The sequence below is a fragment of the Vombatus ursinus genome, unplaced genomic scaffold, assembly GCF_900497805.2.
Source record: "Vombatus ursinus unplaced genomic scaffold, bare-nosed wombat genome assembly UNPS02007612.1, whole genome shotgun sequence".
Taxonomy (NCBI): domain Eukaryota; kingdom Metazoa; phylum Chordata; class Mammalia; order Diprotodontia; family Vombatidae; genus Vombatus; species Vombatus ursinus.
The window spans coordinates 10,585,136-10,603,710 of record NW_020947390.1 but is presented as its reverse complement, the minus strand read 5'-3'; the positions used below and the strand labels follow the sequence as shown (position 1 = coordinate 10,603,710).

The 18,575-nt window shown below is 34.1% G+C and overlaps 1 protein-coding gene across 4 annotated transcripts in view; it reads right to left on the bottom strand.

The window, feature by feature from the left end:
* Positions 1 to 18,575, bottom strand: part of CUL5 (cullin 5) — a 127,273-nt gene that overhangs the window by 15,398 nt on the left and 93,300 nt on the right. For all 4 annotated transcript variants that reach the window (XM_027849500.1, XM_027849501.1, XM_027849502.1 and 1 more), the window contains exons 8-11: positions 8,832 to 8,925; positions 6,918 to 7,048; positions 6,546 to 6,653; positions 2,853 to 2,917 (exon numbers count right to left, since the gene is read on the bottom strand). In XM_027849500.1, coding sequence (XP_027705301.1) covers positions 2,853 to 2,917; positions 6,546 to 6,653; positions 6,918 to 7,048; positions 8,832 to 8,925 — 398 coding nt within the window. The remainder of the gene's footprint in view (positions 1 to 2,852; positions 2,918 to 6,545; positions 6,654 to 6,917; positions 7,049 to 8,831; positions 8,926 to 18,575) is intronic.

Here is an 18,575-nt window from a genome sequence, read left to right as displayed (position 1 = left end):
AATTTAAAAAAATAAAGCATAAATTTACCAATAAAAAAAAGATGTTATGAGGGTAGAAACAAGACAGCAACAGATTGGACATGTAGAGTGAATGCAACAGGGTAGTTGAGGTGGCAGGCCCGAATGACTGGAAGATGGTGGTGCTCTCAACAATAAAAGGGAAATAACAGAAGTGGGAAAGGTTTGGGGGGAAAAAAAGATAAGTTCTATTTAGATATGCTGAGATTGAGATATCTATGGGACATACAATTTGAGAGGTTCAAGAGGAAGCTGATAATGTGAGTGTAGGGCAGGATATACAAAACTGGGAATCACTTACATAGAAATGATAACTGAAACCAGGGGAGTCTCACCAAGTGAGACTGTATAGTGGGAAAAGAGAAGGGGACTCGCCAACAAAGGAAACTGAAAAGGAATGGCTGGATAGACAGGAAGAAAATAAGCAAAGAGCAATGTCATAAAAACCTAGAGATGAAAAAGTATCTAGAAGAAAATAAGCAGACCGTGTCCTCTAACTCTCACCCACTGCAGGATTCCATATCTTTTACCACCGTTTGTATCATTAACACAGCACTTATTATCTACTACCTTCTAATATACTTTTTTGTGCATGTGTCTTAGAAATACAGGATTTTAGAGTTGAAAAGAGTCTCAGAGGCCACATGGTACAACCCCTTCATTCTCTCCTATTAGGGCATAAGCTTTCTTTAAAACAAGAATAGTGTCTTTTGCATCTGTGCATATTTCAGAGTGCTATGACATTAACACATATTTCCAAAAATTTGCTAAATGAAAAATATCTTTAGAAAACACATGGATGGCCATCCTACAAAATTAATTTTTTTTTTCCAAGTTACAGTCAGAATTTCCTAATGACTAAATTAAGGAAAGCAAGCCCAGGCAAACAAGTGCAGTTGTAGCAAGCTATACACATCCACTCTAAACAAAGGTCCATAGGGTAATTCTTTAGCTAAACCCTGATTTTAAGAGAAAAAAATAGAAGTTGATAGCAGCACAGTATACCTGTTTTCCTCCATTATTTCTCTTTTATTCTACATCCTATTTCAGAGGTAAAGGAAATTCCCCCAATTCCCCGAGATGCCAATCTCTAAAGTTTTTGTAGTTGGTTGACTCATTATCGAAAGATGGTCTGCAGTTGTGACAATTGCAAGATTGTCAGTTAAACACCTACTAGTAGCCTTATGGAGCTCTTAGGTAGAACTCATGCACATTTAAGCCCAACAGTTATCAACAACAAAAATGTTAAAAACAGGTACATGGAATTCTGCAATTAATTTGTTTCAAAGAGTTGAAATAAATGTGTTCTTCATTTAAAGACTTAACACAACCAATGATATTTGATATCGTGATAGATATTTAAAGGACAAAGAAAGCAAGTAGAAAAAATAAGTGTAATCTGTAAGTATAATTTGTCACACCTAAACTAGCCTAACTTTAGCAATAAGGCATATAAGGGAAAGATGGGAGGGGTGGCACATCCCAGGAGGGTCAAACCACTTTGGCTATCCACCCCTTCCCCTCAGACTCTAGTTGGGACAATCCAAGACCCTGAGCCCAAGAACCCCAGGAATAGCAATGCTCCCTTAGACCTTGAACTTGTAGCTGCAGTTACTAAAGATCTAGAATCCATCCATCCATCCATCCATCAGCACTTATTAAGTACTTACTATGTGCCAGGTTTTAAGTGCTGAGGATACAAAGAAAGGCAAAAATAGTCCCTGACCTCAAGAAGCTCTCAGTCTAACAATGGGGAGGTGACATATAAATCAATAAGGACATACAGCATATGGAGTAGATGAAGATGACCTGGAAGGGAATGATTAGCCTTCACCTGCATTATCCTGTACGCATTAAGGCAGACCTAAGGGAGTTTGTCTAAGTACAGAATCAGAAGATTCTACATATTTTAAAGTACAAACCTTACTACAGTTTTAAAAATTCTGTAATTTGGACTTCACTTATTCAGGCTGGCCTTCCTTTAAAACAATTGAGCCAAGTCAGTGAAGTTTACCACATATGTACAATCAGAGATAATGGAAAATATATGTGGGATAAAAAAATACCCTACTCCCTACTATATATAAATCATTTCCTGATTTCTTGAGGAAGGGGAATGAAGGAGCTGAAATATAAAGAAAAAACCCTCAAAATAATCTCTATATAATAAGTTATTAAAAATAGCTGTACTAACTTCAGCTTACATGTGAATAGTGGTCCATTTTTAATGGCTTCAATGCAGAGGCCTTCCATCTGCAAATAAATAGACTGGACTTGCTTAAGCTCAGAGAAAAATCAATTCAGGGTTTGGTTTTATTTTTCAAGTAAAATTTAAAAATATCAAATCATGTAAATATTGTCCCTGAATTAAAAAAGGATTTTATTAAGTTAATCATTCACTGACACAGAAATGAGAAATCCTTAAAAATGCGAGTACACTTTTATTTAAGTTGGAGATTGCATAGATTCAGTTTGTTGATTTGAAGATGGGAAGACAACTGTGAGCAGATTTGTTCTCAAACGTAGACACACATAAGGAACAAGCGTGGCAAAAAAACAATGTCCAAAAATTTAATATTTTCTCTTGTTTATTCTAATAATTTTTTTTCTTAGGAAAGGAGATAATGTAAAGGGAAAGTTCAACAATTAAGTATTCCCCCCCAATCTAAAAGCTGAAAAAAGAAAAAAAAATATTTTAAGGTAGCTTATTATTAGATAAGCTACACAAAACAAATATAATGAAGGTTAGCATGATGCTCTGAACATCGAAAACATGGTAAAGTTCAAAATGTAAATTTAATCATTTTTTCATTTAAAAATGAGTATTTCCTTACCCTTTCTGCTTTAATGGTAATTCAAGTTTAAAAATTGTAGCATCATTCACAACTGCTTTGTATGCCTAGAAATAATTTAAAACAAAATAAGTCAAAAACTTTAACATTTAAAATACATACACATAAGAAATTCAGAATTTTCTGTCAGCATTCAATTCAACAAGCATTTATCAAGTGTTTATTATGTGTAAGGCACTGTGCTAGGTGCCAGGGATATATATAAAGATGAATATTACATAGACTTTACGATGCTTACAATCTAATAACCAGGGAAAGACTACAATTACTACATTATCATCATTTAAAATAATGGCTAGCATTTCTATAGCACTTTAAGGTTTAAAAGTGCTTTATATATGTTAACTCATTTGGTCCTCAAAACCCAGGGAGGTGAGTGCTATTATTTTTTACAGATGAGAAAACTAAAACAGAGAAATGCTATGACTTGTCCAGTATTCCACTGCTAATATGTCTTTGGGGTCAGATTTCAATTTAGGTCTTCCTGACTCCAAGTTCCAAACCACCTCGATGTCCAACATAAAGAAGAGTGTGAAAAGCACAAAGGAGGGGTCTAATTAAAATGCTATAAGAAATATGAAGAGGGAGAGATTTTCTTCAGCTGAGGGGGTCACAAAAGGCTAAACAGAAGAGATGGAACCTCAACTGGGCCTTGAAGGAAAGGAGAAACTTCAAAAGAGAGTGATCACAGAATCACAGAATTTAGAGATAGGGAACTGTCATGGAATAAAGACCATTTTTCTGGTCTGCAGGTCATATTATCCTAAATTTTTATCAGACAAACTAGTCACTTTGGGAGAAAGACTGCGCAAAGCTGCTCCAGTACCGGGGATACTATTTACATCAATAAAAGGAGGGAAGAGAAACATAATGTATGGAGGAAGCCAATATCAGGATGCCCATCATAACAAAATGAGGACATCTGAAGTAAGGAGAAAATAATAGGCAGTTGCAAGGCTAGGTGCTTATGGGTCACTTAAGTTTGATTCTATATTTGGGTAATATATCCTGGGAACAGAAAAATGGTATAGCTTATGGTTATTAAAGAAAAGTGGAAAAAAAGTTAGTTACAAAGGTAAAGGAAAAATTGTAGCATGTGTTCTCTTGTTTCAAAAACAGTTTTCAAACTGAAAATATTTAAGCTAAGTTGGCTTAAGTCCGAGAAAAATTAACTGATTTGCCCAAAGATATACAAGTAAGGCGTAAGACAAGAAAGTATTCAAACCCAGGTAGTCTGATTCCACACTCAGTACTCTTTCAATTTAACAAATGTATTAAATATCTATTTTGTGCAAGGCACTCTTTCCACTACAGTTTATTGCCTTTTCTAGGACTCTAGTATTAATTTTCCCAGTCAACGTGCCAAATTTCCAACTAGATCTGACCCAATTTTGCTTCTGAGAATAGACAAAATAGGCCACATTCGAGCTAGTGTGGTTACAAATGGTAATGCCTTCCAGGCAAAAGTGACAGTAATAAATAAAAATAATGAAATGGGAGAAGGCAGGACAAGAATGGAAAGAAGAAAATAAATCCAGCTTAACTAGAACGTAGAATATATGAAGGGAAATATGATCTAAGGTTGGAAGGATGGAATGAGAGGAAGATAGCCTGGAGGCAGAAAGACCACTGAAGTGATTAAAAGAACAGTAAACCAGTATAAATGAAAAGAGATGAGTGTCTAAACTAGGGTGGTAGCAGGAGGAATGGAGAGAAGGGGAGAAATGTGCAAGAGAGTGCAGAATCAGAAACAGTATGACTTGACAATTTATTAGTTGAGTGGCACTAGAAACACAGAAGACTCAAAAATGGCTCCAAAAATTAAAATCCTAGGGGATGGGGAGGATGGTAGTGACATTACAGTTAAGAAAAATTAGGCATAGGGGCAGCTAGGTGGCACAGTGGATAGAGCACTGGCCCTGAAGTCAGGAGGACCTAAATTCAAATCTGGCCTCAGACCAAATACTTGACACTTACTAGCTGTGTGACCCTGGGCAAGTCACTTAACCCCAATTGCCTTAAGAAAAAAAAAAGAAAAAAGAAAAATTAGGCATAGAGGCAGATTTAGCAGAGAGATGAGTTCAGTTCTGAATGTGTGAGTCTCAGATGCCAGTAAGACACTTAGGCAGAGATATCCATCACGCAACTGGAAGATGAAACAAGAATGGTTGGTATAATCAAAGGACAGAATGCAGAAAAAGAGAGCAAGGACAGAACTCTACCCATTTGTAAGGACTGGAAAGAGGATGAGAAGCCAGGATAGAAAACATATAAGTTAATGATAGTAAAAACATGAGAGTACAGAGTCACAGAAGATAAGGGAGGAAAGAACTCGAGAAAGGGTAGCTTAGCTGACAGTAACAAATGCTCAAGGAAGATGAAGAAAAAAGGACTTTAATTAAAGTGGCAGACTGGAATTTTACATGTCAAAGCAAAGACAGAAGCACACAATTTTCCACATTATATCACTCCTGAAAATAGAAACCCAAAATGCTACACTCATGTCACCAATTTATATTAGGGTATTCAAAACTTGAATGCAAGTATGTTAAAGCAAATTCTAGATTACTCTGATTGTTCTAGGCTCTACTAGGTCCTACCCAAGTCCTGTGTCACTCAAATACAATAGAATGATGAGGCAGTGATCTAACTAGTTTTAACTTCTCTTTTAAAACTATGGCTAAATGAGATAAAGAATTAAAGGGATGAGGTCTAGTGGACAAGTACCAAACCTTTCATTGTCATCAATAAGGTGGTTGCCCCCTCAAGAGTAGTAAGTAAGGTGGACATTGAGATGGAGGCCCAATATATGAGCTAAGTTAAAATAAGAGGAGTGCATTTTACATAATACAGTAGTTAGAGATGATGTGAAGGGAAGAATGGAAGAAGAAAATGACACCAATATTAGCATAACATTAATTAGAGTATCAATTAAAGTATTTAGAGCTTCTTTCCACAGGTGATATATTCATTTAGCTTTCAAAAAAAATTATTTTACTGTTTTTATTGGAAAAACTAAAAAGAGGTGGATGATAAAATCCTTTATTAATACTATCTCTGTGTATTTTTCACTCCTTCATATGACCTATAACCTGGAGGAGTTCCTCTTAAAACCAATTTTCTCTCCCATGTCTCATTTCCTCATCTATATTAGAAGTTCTTTTGGGTAAAGGATTGTGTCTTTTATGTTTCTTTATTACCTAAAACTTGGTTAATACATGTCCTATATAGTAAGTATCTGATAAATATTTTGTTTACTGCATGTGACCTACAAAGAGGACAATTCAATTTAGAAAAGTATTTTGTTTTATTCTCAGAGGTGATTTTAGGTGAACAGTGTGCGAAGCAGGGTGGCGTTCTGGGCAGGAGAGTAAGATACAGAAACTGGACAGCACCTTTTTCTTGAACCAAATGGCTTCCAAAAAATAGACACACATAGTCAAATAAAGGTACAAAATATATTTCAAAACTGAAAATAAACAATGCTTATATTATAAATGGCACTCTCCTCCAATGGTAAAGATAAATGAGTTAGCTATATAAGATCAATCCTTTATTTGGAAATTTTAATTGTCTAGTGAAAGAAACTTTTTGACTAAAAGTAACCTGTGATGGTGATGTTTTTAGTAAAAAATAAAACAAAACAAAACAAAAAACCCCAGTGAAGTCACATACCTTATCTCTTGCAGTAAGAAATCGTGGATCATCTTGAAATGCTTCTTTGACAAGTTTGCTAAATCGATTAAATAGTGTAAGCAACTGTTCAACATATTTTTCAGAATCCTAGAAATATAACACATTCAGAAAATTTTCAAAATTAACCAAAATGCTATATTGGTGAAATAGATTCAAATATGTAACTACATAAATGTGCTGAGAAAATATCATAAATAGAATTATCGTAGATCTAAAGCACTAAGAATATTTTCTTGATGTGATACCACATTGTAAATTATTTCATTTACAATGTTAAGTACTTGCCATTTTATTTTCTCATCTTGACATGCATTTATTTCCATGATATATTTTTTACAAAAAAAAACTTACAGTAGTAATAGTTTCAGCAGCTGCTACCATATCTGCTAGGCCAGCACTCACTATGTGTTCCTCTAAATCTTTCAACATTGGCTCGATTCCATTAGGAACTTTGTCCATCAATGAAAACATTAAATGTAACTCTGAAAAGACAAAAACATGCCAGAAAATTATCTCATCCACTAGAAAAAAAATTCAACCTACCTGAAATTTTGCTTATAAAGAATAGGTTTAGAAATTATTACAGTAGATAGGACCCATTCTAATTTAATTTCCCAGTTTATTCCCAACAATTATAAAAATATCTGCAACTCAAAAGGGACCACATAATAAAATAACATCTGAATAACCTAATCTCTTTCTTGGAACTACAAGTTATTCAAATTTATGTTTAAGGTTAGTAAACTGAATAAATGTAAAGGTATAGCCAGTAATTAAGAGTAAAATTATGTAATCTCAATTTCTTTCAAGTATAACAGTTGAAACATAACATATAATATACAATACGTAAATTATTCTACATAACAGAGAAGAAATGCAATGCTTTTTAATATTACCTTAATATTAGGGTCAAACATTTAAAGAAAAAAGAAAGAAAAAAAGAGAGTCATCCTATGATCCTTTCCTCAGGGTTCATATTTTGGAAAGGACCTTCGATTATATGTAACCTTATAGTACAGTCCTTTTGACACTGAAGTAATAAATTTCACTACTCCTCTCTGGATGGTACTTGAGTACTGTTCAGCTTGATCCATCTCTATTAGCTTCTAGTGGGATTCCAGTGCATGATATTAAGCTACTGAACTTCAAACATCCCTTGATGACAGCAAATGATAAGTTCTGGGTTGATGCTGTTTCATACAATATCAGTATTCTTGAAAATAATATAAACTACTTCATTTAATAATGAAAACCATATTTTTAAAAAGATGACCTTATTGTGAATGTTTTTGGAAAATCATATAATTTGGTAATAACATCATAACTTAGGAAAGTAAGCATGGCCTACTAGACAGAAAGCTGACCTTGAAGCCAGAAGATTTGGGTTCAAGTCCCACTTCTGACACATTTTGTGACCTGGGGCAAGTCATTTAACTTCTCAATGCTGTAGTTTCCTCTTTAAGACCAGGACTTGAAGAGAATGTGTCAATCTACATTGGATTCAGTCCCTTTTGCCATCCTGAAAAAATACAACACTAGCCTCCACCTCTCACAATTTGTTTTATAATTTGAAATCTTTTAGGACACCGAAACTGTCCACCAAGGTTTGGAAAGGTTGTGATTTATATTTGTATAGAGAATATCCACACTGATTTAAAAAAAAAAATATCTTTCATAATACTCAAATATGTTCATTGACAGTAAAATCAATGAATAGCTATCTAAGCCCATAAAGCTGTAAAGTAAAAATTTATAAATTTAAGGCATAATTTAAAGCTCTTGAAACCATGTCATACTAGCTGTGACTATGTGTATATATTTTTCTATCATTTTCTGCAGAAATGGTCTTCAATTAATTAATACAAAATGGACTATTAAAATATATAAGGTCTGATTATAAAGCAACAAGATGAATCCTGTAAGCCACGCATGAAAAATGTTTCTTTTTTAAAAATTGTAATGGCCATATTTAATGCAAAACCGCCTTTTAAAATGGAATATTAACTTTAAAGAATTATATTACATTATCAAATATTCCAAATAGTAATTAAGAGGCTACCATCAATTTAACAATATTTCAAATAGGAAAAAAAATGGTGAAAAACTTAATGTATAAGATATTTTACTGTTGTAATCTTCAAGCAAAGAACACATTAACATGTACTTTACCTAAATACTAAGAGTCATATAACAGAGCAATAAAATATTTTACTTAACAATTGTTCACATTTGACACCACAGTTACCTACTATTTATTTTACTTACTTTCAGTTTCATTTCGTTTTATCATGCCTTGGCACTCTGCCAAAATTGTCTCTTTAAAAGACGTCACCAGGGCATTTACACAGCATTCCATGAGCTGAAATATTAGAAATTAAGTTAACTCATTTCAAGATTTTTAGCTCATAAGTTTCAATTTAGAAGCTAAAACAAGTGCTCAAAACAGAGGTTACCTACCTGTAATACAGGATCTCTAAGATATATTCTTAATACTAAATTATCACGTCTAAGTATGTTCTTTTGCCCCCTGAAGATCAGGCTTAAGATCACTTTAGCGAGATAAGTCCTTTAGAATTTTGGGAGAGGTTGTGCTTGTGTGTTTTGAGAGAGAGGGTGTTTTACTTTAATAATGAGAGGACACGAATGATTTTAAAGGCAAGTATTGATAATCTGTGTTTCTTATATCAAAAATTGCCAACTCATATCCTTTGATCACTTATTACTGGGGCATAGATCATTCTCATACACTTGTGTGAACTCTTTAAAGATTATGGATGTCATTTAAGTATGGCAAAAATTCCCTCCCTCCCACCCCCCCCAATATATTTTTTTAAAAATTCTGGATGCAAAACATTTTGTTATTTAACAATTCATTTTGTATCATAATCTACTTTGCCTCTGATAATTTCTACTTATTCAATAAAGAGGAATTCTTTTCTGTAACTGTAACAAACTCACCATTACAATTGCTTTAAGGACTGTTCCCTCTTTACATTCTTGGTTCCTTTTTCAGTACTAATATTCTTCATGATTTTTTTTCTATTCTTTTGGTACTTCCCCAATGTGAAATACGTGGAGAACTGATCTGCACTTGGTTTTAAAACTGTCAACTCTAACATGTTTTTTCCCTGTACACAATTGGTATGGTTTATGTGCTCTTCTCAACTTCATCTTCTGAAGAGTCATTTACACTTCTTCATACAGCCACATCAGGGACTGAGCTATTAATAAACTAAACATGTATTCAAGTTCCACTATCACCACCCTGGGCCAGACCACTATGTCTTTATCTCAAACTACTAAAATCACCTCCAATTCATTTCATACACTGCTGCCAGACTGATTTTTATAAAATACCATGCTAATGTCTGCCACTTATTCAGAAATCTTCAAAGGCATTCCGTTGCCCATAAGATCAAATCCAAACACCCTAAAATTCCATCTCAAGATTTTCCACTATGTTGTCCCAACCTCCTTGTCGAAGCTTTATCTTTAATAATTCTTTTATGCAAACCATTTATTCTGATCCAACCAGTCTATATATACTGTTCTCAAAACAGGCTTTGTGCTTTGCTCCACTAATACCTTTGTTCAAGGCAGTTTTCAGAGGAAGAAATTAAAGCTATCTACAGTCATATTAAAAAATACTCTAAATCACTATTGATTAGAGAAATGCAAATCAAAACGACTCTGAGGTACCACATCACACCTATCAGATTGGCTAACATGACAAAACAGAAAAATGATAAATGTTGGAAAAGATATGGGAAAATTGGAATACTAATGCATTGTTGGTGGAGTTGTGAACTGATCCAACCATTCTGGAGAGCAATTTGGAACTATGCCCAAAGGGCTATAAAACCGTGCATACCCTCTGAACCCAGCAATACCACTTCTAGGTCTACATCCCAAAGAGATCATAAAAACTGGAAAAGGACCCACAGGTACAAAAATATTTATAGCAGCTCTTTTTGCAGTGGCAAAGAATTGTAAATTGAGGGGATGTCCATCAACTAGGGAATGGCTGAACAAGTTGTGGTATATGAATGAATACCATTGTGTTATAAGAAATAATGAACAGGGGCAGTTAAGTGGCACAGTGATAGAGTACCAGCCCTGAAAACAGGAGGAGCTGAGTTCAAATCCAGCCTCAGACCAAACACTTGACACGTACTAGCTGTGTGACCTTGGGCAATTCACTTAACCCCAACTGCCTCACTGAAAAAAAAAAAAAAAAAAGATGAACAGGCTGACTTCAGGAAAACCCTGGAAAGACTTGTATGAACTGATGCAGAATGAAATGAGCAGAACCAGGAGAACATTGTACACCGTAACAGTCACATTATGTGATGATTGACTTGACAGACTTAGCTCTTCTCAGCAACGCAAGGATCTAAGACAACTCCAAAAGACTCATGATGAAAATGCTATCCACATCCAGAGAAAGAACTCAGGAGTTTGAATACAGATGGAAGCATACTATTTTCTCTCCTTTTCTTTTGTTGTTTTGTTTTGTTTCTTCTTTCTCATGGTTCCTCCCATTAGTTCTAATTGTTCTTTACATCATGACTAATGGGAAAATATGCTTAATATGAATATATAAGTAGAGCCTATATCAAACTGCATGCTGTCTTGGGGAGGAGGAGAAAATTAAAAACTCAGAATCTTATGGAAGTGAAGGTTGAAAACTAAAAATAAATTAATTATTTAAAAAGATAAATTAGATATTAAGAATCTTGGGGGGAAAAAAAAAACCTTTGTTCACACCAATTCCCAAGCCTTGAATACTCTCTCCCAACATCTCTACCCTACAAATCCTATCCATGCTTTAAAACTCAAACCAGAAAAACTCTTGTGTCTAAGTTCCTCCAGTGTAAAATGTCTTTTTTATTCCTCTGAACTAATAGCATTAATACCATGCATTACTAATTTGATACTTGGCATTTACTATTCTTTGCAATTATTTATCTTTTCATGTGTATGTATAATCTTCCCAACTAAACCTAAGTTACCTGCACATAGGGACCATTATTTGCATCCTCGACAGTACTCAGTGAAAAAATTGTGAAAAAATCTTTTAACTTTATTTACATTTTTTAAAAAATGAAACAAATATCAATTTTCTCCTCCCCCCCATTTAAAATAAAACAATATCTTTATAATATGTACAGTCAAGCAAAATGAATTCCAATATTGGTCATATCCTAAAAATATTATACCGCAAGCTGTGCTCTGAGTAAATCATCTCTCTGTTAGGAGGAGGGTAGCATGTTTGAACATCAGTTCTCACGTCTTTCAAATTTGTTTATTTGTCACTGTATATACCATTCTCCTGGTTCTATAAATTTTATTCATTTACATCTATATAAACATAATTTTGGTCATATACATCTTCCCAGATTTCTGTGAAACTGTCCCTTTTGTGATTTCTTATAGCACAATAGTATTCCAGTTCATTAATATATCATCATTTAATCAAACCTTTCCTAATTGATGGATACCCCTTTAGCTTCCAATTCTTTGCCACAACAAAAAGAGTGGCTATAAAGATTTTTGAACATATGAGGCCTTTTCTTCTTTCTTTGAGGCCTAGCAGTGGGATAGCTGGGTCAAAAGCTATTCACAGTTGACTAACTTTTGTGGCAGAATCTTAATACGTGCTGTTGGGTGTTTGTTTCCAAGAGAAAAATAATGTTTAAGGAACTGTAATGTAAAGACCACCAGAAAGAGCCAAATGACCTACGTATGACAATGGGAAAGTTATATCTTTTGTAGTTTCCTCAACTTACTAAAACAGATATATATGTGACTGTTCTCCACTGACATAAATGGTAATCTATCCATGTCTCCTTATACTATGTCAATTAAGACTATTAAGACTAAGTAATCTTTTAAGTTCTCTGCCAACTCTAAAAATTCTTTGGGAGTCAGGAGGACCTGAGTTCAAATTCGGCCTCAGACCAAACACTTGACACATACTAGCTGTGTGACCTTGGGCAAGTCACTTAATCCCAATTGCCTCACCAAAAACAAACAAAAATAAATAAATAAATAAATAAATAAATAAATAAATAAATAAACAAAAAACAAAAACAAAAAAAAATTCTTTGGCTCCACCCTTGTTCTTGCAAAAGTAATTTGCAGGTCTGAGAAGTCAGACTACTCCAGAATATCAGACTGTACTAGAAATTTTAATATCTAATTAGAACTGGGCTACAAGTTATAAATACTAACTGAATTGCAATATGAAAAAAAAGTTGGCCCTAACATTCTACCTACTACTATCTATTAAATTTGGGTCTTTGCTTAATAGTTATCAAATATGATCTTCACTACTTTTATAAAAATATTTCTTCCCTATGAACAGTTATTGAGACATTCTACACGAAAAACCTATAGAAATTCATCTAATACAAGAAAAAGTTTCTTTCCATGGCTAGTTGTCACCTCACTTTTCTAAAGCAGTCTCTAACTCAACCATTAAGATAATCTTACTAAGGGAGAACAAAAAAACAAAATCTAAGTATGTTATAACTTCACATATTGCAATTGAGGAGTACTGGGTGATAGCTACTGAACAATCTCTTATACAACCAAACTATTTTCATAGACTATCATTTGATGTAAGAGACAGAAATATTAATTCTCCTGTAAGTAACATATTATGCTAATGTCCCTCTAAGGACTTAATACAGAAAACTCATTCTGTGACATTATACTTACAGTAATATAGAACAGTATCTACTACCTGAATAAAAAAGAAGGAAACATTTGTGGGTCCCCCTTCCCACAAATTTATCTTGTATATTTTATGTTCATGTGGCTTCCCCCAAAAGAATTTAAGGATGTCACGGGCAAGGACTGTTTCAATTTTGTCTTTGCATCCCTAGCACCTAGCACAGTGCTCTGGTATATAATAAACATCTAAAAAATGTTTGATGATTGATTAGCAACCCTTTAAAACACAGAATGGATAAAGGATCTTTTTAAGGAAGTAAAATTTCTTATTAAGAACCCAAGCAATGAGAGTGTTCAACCATAGGATGAGACAATTACCCTATGTACTCCTACTGAAAATGGCTAAGATGTAGATGGTTCAAGGACTTTTGGTCAGTTTTTATTGAGAAAACTGTTTTCTTATCAATTCTTGAGGATAAAGACTTTACTCATTACAATTCATAGTTTGACTAATTTTTTGCTTTATCTTTTACATTACTGTTGTCATTTTATATCACACTCCTGGTTCTGCTTTCTTTACTGAGTTGTACTCTGGAAGGCTTAATATGACAGTAAAGGGTATTTGAGGGGGAAGAGGATATATAGTATTAGCAAAGAACAAGGGTCTGAACTAAGATGAATCACATTATTATAGAATGATGGAATCAGAAAGAACTTTAGAGACCAACTATACATGACTTCTCAAAAGCAGTTATCAAAATAACCTTCCTAAAGCAAAGGTCTAAATATAACACTTCCCTGCTGAAGAACTTTCAGTGGCTCTCTACTGTCCCCAGAGTGAATTACAAACTGCTGTGTTTGGCATTAAAGTCTTTCACAATTTGGCTCTAGACTTACTGTATATTACTCCCTTTCATATACTCTACATTCCTGTCAACCTAAATATCTTTCTGTCTCCCATATACATTTTCCCTGCATTTCCCAAGCCCTTTGCCCATTCCTATAATATACTCCCGTCTGACCTCCACCTCCTAGAATCCATAGTTTCATTCAAGGTACAGTTCACGTGCTGCTTGTTAAGGAAAGCCTTTTCTGATTCCAATTCTTGTATTTTCCTTCTCTTTAAATTAGTGTGTATACACCTATATGTTTACATGATGCATCCCATCAGTGAGGGCAGGAACTTTTTCATTTTATCTTTATATTGCCAGTGCCTAACACAAAATGGATTCATGAGATGTTTCACGATGCAAATTCGTTTGGTCATGAAGTTCACCTCAGAAATTCAAGTTAAGTTTCTTATTTCATCTTTAAGAAGCTTATACTATTTCTAGTCATCTAAGACTCTTAAGTTTGGGGCAGTAACGATAGAAAGGAGCAAACAGATGAGAAGCACTGTGGAAGTAAAATGGAGAGAACTGCCTACTAAATGGGCATGGGGATTAAGATAAGGAAGGAATTCTAATGTTTCAGTTCTGAGAGAATGGAGGAAATGATGGTGCTATTAATTAAAACTGAGATATCTAAAGTTGGACTTGATTTGTGGAAGATGAATGCAGGTTTGTTTCCAATTAACAAGTATTTGTTCTTTTCTTCTTCTAACTCCAAATGATAAAAGAAAAACCTAAGCAAAACAAATTACCATACTGAATATGTCCTAAAATCCATGTCTTATTCTGTATATTGTTTGTCACCTTTCTGTCAGGTGGTGTGCAACATTCTTTATCACTGATACCCGGGAATTATAGTTGGTCATTGTGTTGATTAGAGTTCTTTCAAAGATGAATTCAGTTTTGCACACACTAAGTATAAAGTTTTTGTTTTGCTTTTATTTTAAAAAATCTACAATTGGAATTTACTTGAGAAAAAGGTTAGAGATAGCTATTATCTATTTGGAAATCATTCATACAGAGGTCATGAAAGCAGATAAAATGGCTAACGAAAATGGCGGAAAGAGAAAATCGGACCAACGAGAAAACCCTAGGCAACATCTGCATTTAAGAGATGGAAGCAACCAGTGAAATAATAATAGCTAATAGTTAGCATTTATATAGCGCTTTAAGATTTTCAAAGCACTTAAAAAATACCATTTCATTTGATCTTCACAAAAACTAGAAGATAGGTGTTATTATCCTTATTACACAAATAAGAAAAGTGAGGCAAACAGAGGTTAAATGGCTTGCTCAGGATCACAGCTAGAAAATGTCTAAGGCAGAATTTAAACTTAGGTTTTCTTGACTACAAATAGAATGCTTTATGCACTGCATTACCTAGATGAACAGTGTGAAAGCACCAAGAAAATCTAATGTCACGTAAGTTCAAGAAGTAGGGAACATCAGTAAGGAAAGGATGATCAGTATACAATGCTATAAAAAGATTTTTCAAAAGTTTCAGAAAAGATCATTCTATAAGGTGATGAGGTTGTTAGGAGAACCTTCAAGAAATCTGTGATCAAAGAGTGAGGGCAAAAGCTAGAATAAAAAGGAATAAGGAATTAAGCTACTCACTTGTGGTAAAGGCAGCTTATAATACCCTAAGTCTTCTTTTCAAGGAGTTTGGAGACTGAAAGAAGGATAAATGTAGGACAGTAATGCAATCATGTGGCACAGTCAAGGGACAGCTACTGTAACACAGAGATTCCAGAATATATTTGTAGGCAAAGGAAAAGAAACCAGTAAAGAAAAAGTGATATCATCTTCTTAGACAAGGCAGAGAAAAGGACTGGCAAAGATATGGAGAAACTGAGATTTGGAGAAGTAAATTTGGAGATAAAGAAGAACTAATTTGAAGAAGTTTATGTTGGCTAGGGTCAAGTTTTTCAGTATGTAATCTCTGAAGGTCTGTCTGGCATTACTATTTTATGATTCATATATTAAAATATTCCTTATAGCACTTTTTGTGGTAGTAAAAAACTAGAAAGTGAGTGTCCATCAACTGGTAAATAGCTAAACAACTACAGCATGGGCATATTACTGGAGTATGTTGCATTAGACTTTTATTGCAACAAAAGAAACCTCAGAACAGAAGCATGGCACAGAAGACAGAGCTGGCTTCAGTTAGGAAGACCTACATTCAAATTCTGCAACTTTTTAGTTCCCCAACCTACTCAGTGACCACTTTTTTTCCTTTACTGAAATACTGAATTTATTTAATATGTATACTGTGTCTCTCCACCATTTCCTTTTATCTGACCACCATTACTACTATTTCTATCATAATATTTCATACATATTTAAAAGAAATAAAGGGTAGAATTCCACTTTGGAAAACTAAACAGGCATTTTGGATAACACATTCTTGGCAAAGTAATCTGGACGGCATTTACCAGACACAGCAGATTAAGTTCTCACTGCATTATAAAAAGGATAGCCAGATATCAACTGCTATAGAAACAACATGGAAAACTATACTAAACTGTTCAAACTTATTTGATACTTTCTCCACAGTCTAAGATCTTGAATCAGACATTCAGAAGCAGTTCTTTACATGGGTGATGAAACTGCTTTCCACTTTTGGAGGAAACTACCCTTTTCAAAGCTTGCCTGAATTTCTACTTTAATATTCTCTAGAAAAGGGTGCCCTTGGGCTTCTTGAGAGTCTTTTTCAAGTATTCCTGACCTTCTGATTCTGGTGTAGATGCTTTGAATCTTTTCAAGTGGCTTTATTTCTATGCATTTTTTGCTACAGCACTAACAGATTTCTTCATTGAAAGGATCTTATTTTCACATTCCTCATCTTCATCATCTTCTTAAAATAGTTTTATTTTTTTTCTGTGGTTAATGTATCAGTACTTCTTAAAGAGTGGCCCCAGGAAATTATCTAAGAATATAAATTCCCAAAAAGGTGTCAACTTGCATTGGTAAAGGAAGTTCCTCACTAGGAGCTTAATATCTCAATGAAATCACAAGTCAGGTTAAAAAAAAAAAAAACAAGCAATATGAAGAATTCAAAGAAACAGAGGGATACTTGAATGAATGAAAGCAGAGCAAATAAAGCAAAATGAGTAGATCAGTATACACACGAAAAGCTAGCTGAACAATACCGGTTTCAAAGGATGGATGGGGAAACATACCTCCCTTCTCTTAGAACAGAGGTAGGATACTATGGGTACAGAATATAGTGAGATGCAGTTGCTGGGTTTGTTGAGTTTTGATTAACTGTTTCTTGTTGTGACAAGGGTGGGTAGCAACAGATATCAGAAAATATTTGGCATAAAAAACAGAAAGAACTGAAAAAAGAAACCAACAAAAGAAAAGAAGACAAAAAAGAAAGAAAAAAACATGTATGATTGAACTGAATTTACAGGGAACCCAATTCTACTACAAATTCAGTTCATATTGGGAGTTTTCAATTCGTGAAACCCACTGTTTCAAGCTATAGGATTTGATGATTGATACGTTACCTTTATCAAGACTGGAAAAGAACAGATGACAACTATTTATGAATTATCTGCCTCAAGCTTATGATTGAACTGAATCTGCAGGGAACTCAATTCTACAAATTCAGTTCATATTGGGAGTTTTCAATTCTTGAAAACTACTGTTTCATGCTATAGGGTTTGATGATTGATAGGTTACCTTTATCAAGACTAGAAAAGAACAGAAGACAACTATTTATGAATTATCTGCCTCAAGCAATCTCTAATCAAGGATCTCAGAACACTTTCTAATTCTGCACTTGTGAAAGTTAGAACCACTGGGTAAAACTGACTCATTGCATTAATATTACTTAACTCAACACTACACGAAAACCAATAGTTAACTACTGGCATTTCCTATATCCCCTTTTATACAGGGTAATGCAGCAGACACAAGACTGTGCAGCAGTAACTTAGAAATACTGTATACATTAAACAACACAATATCCCTGTTTAATAAAAACAAGTATTATTATGCACCTACTATGTGCCAGGCTGGTGATACAAAGACAAAAAAACAAAACTTTCCCTTGTCTTCAAGGAACTTATATTTTTATCACAGAAGAGGGCATGTATATTATCAGATCTTCAGCTTTATTCTGAGCATCTTTATAAGCATGCCAGGTTCTACCAAAAGTTATATCTAGAGAATTAATTTTGAGTTGGACAAGTCTCTTGAATTAAACCTATGTTCCTAACAGGAATTATGGCTTTCTGTCTATGTTATAAGGGGCCTACAGTCATGGGCTCTACTCAAAGAAAAATGTATTGGGAAATCTGAGTAATCTTTCTAATGTCAAAATATGATCACATCATTTCCTGCTCACAAAAACCTTTCACTGGCTTCCCACCATCTATGTGACACAATATTAACTTTTTATTACAGGACTTCTAAGATATAGCTCTAACTTACC